This window comes from Clupea harengus, chromosome 18 (assembly GCF_900700415.2).
Source record: "Clupea harengus chromosome 18, Ch_v2.0.2, whole genome shotgun sequence".
In the NCBI taxonomy this organism is placed as follows: Eukaryota; Metazoa; Chordata; class Actinopteri; order Clupeiformes; family Clupeidae; genus Clupea; species Clupea harengus.
In genome coordinates, this window is record NC_045169.1 from 14,737,965 (window position 1) to 14,742,964 (window position 5,000).

Here is a 5,000-nt window from a genome sequence, read left to right on the forward strand (position 1 = left end):
TAACCACACACACACACACATGCTCACACGCACACACACACCACACACACACACACACACACACACACACACACACACACCTCACAGATGAACACACACACACAGCTACTGTAATATCAGCCTGCTGTGTGATGAATGCTAGCCCCTAACCATCTCCTGATACTGATGTTACATTGAGTGTGGCACACACACATGCACATACACACACACTCAGAGAGAAATTATCGGTTTTAATTTCCATTTTTTCAATCCATCCATGGGATACTAGCAGGGTTAATCACACACACACACATACAAATGAGTGATACCAGCAGGAAAGATTCTCACATTGGTTTATGGAAGGATACGTGTTATACGTGTTCCTACCAAAGCGATGTTCCATATGGTAAGCGAACATAAAGTAACCCATGGTGGCATCCGTGACATGTTTTCTTCCGACGTTCAACCATGCCTGTAGATACATTACAGCCAGGGGATGTGCTCCAATACTGACTGGTGTCCATGGTAGTGAGCGCTGTGGAGATCGGTAAAGCTCTATGACTGCAGAAGAACAGACCTCTGTAAAGCTCTATGACTGCAGAAGAACAGACCTCTGTAAAGCTCTATGACTGCAGAAGAACAGACCTCGGTAAAGCAGTCATGACTGCAGAAGAACAGACCTCGGTAAAGCAGTCATGACTGCAGAAGGACAGACCTCGGTAAAGTAGCCATGACTGCAGAAGAATAGACCCCGGTAAAGCAGTCATGACTGCAGAAGGACAGACCTCGGTAAAGCTCTATGACTGCAGATGGACAGACCTCGGTAAAGCTCTATGACTGCAGAAGAACAGACCTCGGTAAAGCAGTCATGACTGCAGAAGAACAGACCTCGGTAAAGCTCTATGACTGCAGAAGAACAGACCTCAGTAAAGTAGCCATGACTGCAGAAGAACAGACCTCGGTAAAGCTCTGTGAGCGCAGAAGAACAGACCTCGGTAAAGCAGGCAGTCATGCTGTCAGCTGGTGGAAATGCCTCTGCTTTGTCTGCGCATATTGGCTCTTCTGTCTCTCTTTCTTTTTCTCTCTCTCTGTCTGTCTGTCTGTGTGTCTGTCTGTGTGTCTCTCTCTCTCTGTCTGTCTGTCTGTCTCTCTCTGTCTATCTCTCTGTCTGTTTGTGTGTCTCTCTCTGTCTATCTGTCTGTCTGTCTATCTGTCTGTCTGTGTGTGTCTATCTCTCTCTGTCTATCTATCTGTCTGTCTGTGTGTGTCTCTCTCTGTCATTACCGCAGAAGAAAAGTCTTTGTGTCCTTTCCTCTTTCCATTCATGCTATGGCAAACAGAATTCCTCCAGCAAGTAGGAGTATAAAGCATGAATGAGACGTATGAATGGTTGAAGTATGGGTATGCTTACACAGCTCAGGCTTGTGTCAGTATTGGTACAAAGTTTGATGTTTTGACAAGCATGACAAGAACACCCCTGTCACCTGACCCTGGAGTACAGTGATGTTTCTGTTGTTTACGCTGAACCCTTATGGTTCAATTAGTCTTTGAAAAGTGAGAAAGGTGTATTTCTCTAGAGACACATTTCTAAGAAGGCGGATGCTATTTGTGGTTTGTTTGATGGGAGTGAGACTGAAGGAATAAACACAGAATGTTTACAGTCACATGACTCTCTCTGGGCAGATATGCTCTTCTTCACATCATCACAGTATCTGCTTCTCAGAGCCCAGTGCTATGGCCACCTTTGTGTTTTTGTACTGAACACAGCATTAGGATTGGAGAGTCAGCCAGTGACCTATAGGGCTACCCCTTCAGCGAGACTTCAGTTACACCTATCTCCACTACTACATCATGTTTCAGAACACGAAGTTTACTCAAGGAAAATAAGCCAGCCGAGCTCACAATAACACCATGGAATGTCACTGCTGAAAGGGAGGAATTCATATTGTTTTTCCATATGGTAGCCTGGCAGCATGTTTGGTCAAAACTAATTTTGAATGCATGCACGGATGTATTCAAAATGTATTCATGTTGTTGACTGGTATTATAGTTATTTTATTTATTTTTCATTATATTGTCCTAAATGGATAAGGTGCTTTATAACGCATTTCTTACACGCATGTTAGGGCGGGAAATTGTGACATAATGTTGTAATTTCTTTTTTTTTGCAGGCTATTCAGTTTAGGATTAGTGCTCACACAGAATAGTCTAGTTTGTGCATTAGACTGGAAACATTGAGACACTGACAGCGGATGAACTGTGGAAGCCATTGTTATTCACGGGGATTGAAATAATGAGCGAATCGAGTTAATTTGTCTGTAAAGGCAGGCATGCTAATCCCATTTATTTGCGTCCCTAGTGTGGCCCGGTTTGACAATCCATAGCCACTGGCCACGGGCGTGTCTTCGTGTAAACTCCAGGCCTGCATATCTATCTACTGAAAAGTGCAATCTCTCAGTTTAACTCGACTTTTAATAGAAAAAGTATGATGCTGGAGTTTGGAGTCTGCATACAAAACTATCACACGGCGAACGGTGAATGGGGTAAAAGAAAAACACACACACAAACAACACACACACACACACACACTGTTCTCCAATGGGAACACAGCAGTTGCGAAGAGCAGAGATCTGTCCAATTGATACTCCGCTGGCGGGAGGGGCTGACGCCACTCCAATGCACACTCATAGTTATGAAGTGATTGACACATGATTTCCTCCAGTGCAGAGAGGGAGGCGTGGCCCTGCGCGGCCCTGACGTTAGGTTGAGCCTCTAGTCTCGGAGAAACCTGTTTCACGTCTGCTGTAAATCACACTGAGCCTACAGTACCAGCGCTGAAATTTGTTACCTTGTTGCGAGTATTTTTGGCGAGCGATAGCAGCAAGTGATATCACCCGCAGTCTGCCGTTTGGGAGAAGAGAGTAGAGTTGTTGAGCAAGGACTTAACGTTTCGCCGGATCGTTTTCAGGCACAGTTCAACTATAAGTGCATATTTATAATTCAGTGGAAATGTCTGAAAACAAGCCGAATGATGAGCCAAAGTTATCTACGACAGACCGGGCGGTCAAATGTGAGTATTCATGCTCTACGTACGCGATCGGCAGGGTTTTCTTGGCTATTTAAAGTGCAAAATGGTTTTAATGTCAGTTGCAAACGTGTCTGTCCCCAGCGCTGCGCACTGGCTCGGGGATTGGTAAAGATCTGTAATATGTGTGTTTGGTTGGAGAGGAAAAAAGGGTGTTAGCCGGCTGGATTAGTAAAAGTAGGAAGTAAAGGTAGTTATTGAGTGATCGAGTTGCAGTGACAAGTCTGTTGCTCGGAACTTGTCACGTTTCGATACAAATTGATGAAATAAACCTATTCAGTTATATGCCATTATTTATAAACATCCCATCTGTGTATGGTTAACGCTACGTAGTTTTTCCGTGGAGTTGGACAGGGGGGATCTGACGCGGTGGTACGATGCATGAGCGACATTGCACAATTTAGTCTTGCATGTCACAACCACCACTTCTTATATGACGCCCAAGTTGAATGCATCGAGTTTTAACCCCCCCCTCGGACGCTGTTGACATTGTAGCGCCAGTGAATGCGTCTCCACACGAGCCCCCTCTCTATAAAGTGTCTACCTTTCCAGCTGTCGACCCTACCCTGCGTGCTCACTGTTGTGATGCAATTCTCTGCTCCCTTCTTTGTTCCTCGTCTGCTGGAAGGGCAACCTGAGGATCCGTAACTGTCTGTACTTTTTCTTGCATCATCGACAGAAAACGTGGAAAGAGCCTCGCCGCCCGCCACAGAATGCAAACTGTTACCCCTGCAAAGCATTGCACAAAGAAGTGTCATATTAATCTCAGAATTACAGTTAAACCTTGCGAACTGCAACGGTGGCCGTCATTTACATAGAAAGGCACTTATCAGAGCCGCATTCATACTTGCTGGGTGGTGGATATGGAAATAGTCTGCATAATTGACCATCAGCCTCCACCTACACGGACTGTATGGTGCGGGCTGTGCAGTAGTTATGGCCATTTCACTGGCGCTTTTACCGTGGACCTTCATTCAGCCAAGGTTTGACTGCTGTCCGGCCGGCCAGCCGCCAATGCAGGGTCTTAGCAGGTGTCTGATTAATTATATAGTGCATGTGATGTCGTAGAGGCCCGTCTAATAGGTAGCGCTGCTTATATTTAGTGTGTCAATGTGTCTAATTCAGTCTGACATTTAGCAGTGCATTCATGGGCACACTATGTCGTCCACGGCAACTCACTCACTCACTCACTCTCACACACACACACACACATACACACACACAAGGCGTGACACAGGCACCACACATGTCCATCATGCCTAGTGCAGTCCTGCGCTGTCAGTTGATAGGAGTAATTGAACTGTGACCCTCTGCATGTACAGATTTCTTCTTCTCTTTCTCCCTCCCTCTCTCTCCCTCCTACCCTCTTCCCCTTCTGTCTCCCTCTCTCTCTATCTCCCCCTTCCCTCTTTCTCTATTCCTCTGTCTCTCTCCCTCCTAACCTCTTTCCCTCTTCTCTCTCTCCGTCTCCCTCTCCCTCTCTGCCCCCTCCCCTCTCTCTATTCCTCTCTCTCTCTCCCTCCTTACCTCTTTCCCTCTTCTCTCTCTACGTCTCCCTCTCTCTCTCCATTTCCCTCCCTCCTTCTCTCTCTCCTTCCCTCTCTCTCTTCTCTCTCTCTCTCTCTCTATCCCGCCCTCTCTCCCTGCGTGAGGCTCCCTTCTCTGGCGTGTGGCTGTGGGGAGCTGGCGAGAGGGAACCCTGCTCTGGCGTGGAGCTGTGGGGAGCACACACACACACACACACACATACACACACACACACACACACACACACACACACACACAGAGAGAGAGAGAGAGAGAGGGAACCCTGTTAAATATTTCAGCTGAGTGGTAGCACAGTGCATCAACCCTGATGGGAGAAGCCTACAGTAATGGGCGTGGAGCTCACAAGCATTTCCACAAGGACCCGTTAGTGTGTGTGTGAGTGTGTGTG

At 46.6% G+C, this 5,000-nt stretch overlaps 1 protein-coding gene across 5 annotated transcripts in view; it reads left to right on the forward strand.

The window, feature by feature from the left end:
- Window positions 1-2,751: 2,751 nt before the first annotated feature.
- The window catches only part of LOC105895419 (serine/threonine-protein phosphatase 2B catalytic subunit alpha isoform), a 113,807-nt gene continuing 111,558 nt past the window's right edge, over window positions 2,752-5,000 (forward strand). For 3 of the 5 annotated variants that reach the window (XM_031585596.1, XM_031585598.1, XM_031585597.1), the window contains exon 1: window positions 2,752-3,049. In XM_031585596.1, coding sequence (XP_031441456.1) covers window positions 2,989-3,049 — 61 coding nt within the window. In that variant the 5' untranslated portion in view covers window positions 2,752-2,988. The remainder of the gene's footprint in view (window positions 3,050-5,000) is intronic. The other 2 variants (XM_012822054.2, XM_031585599.1) reach the window with 1 other exon arrangement.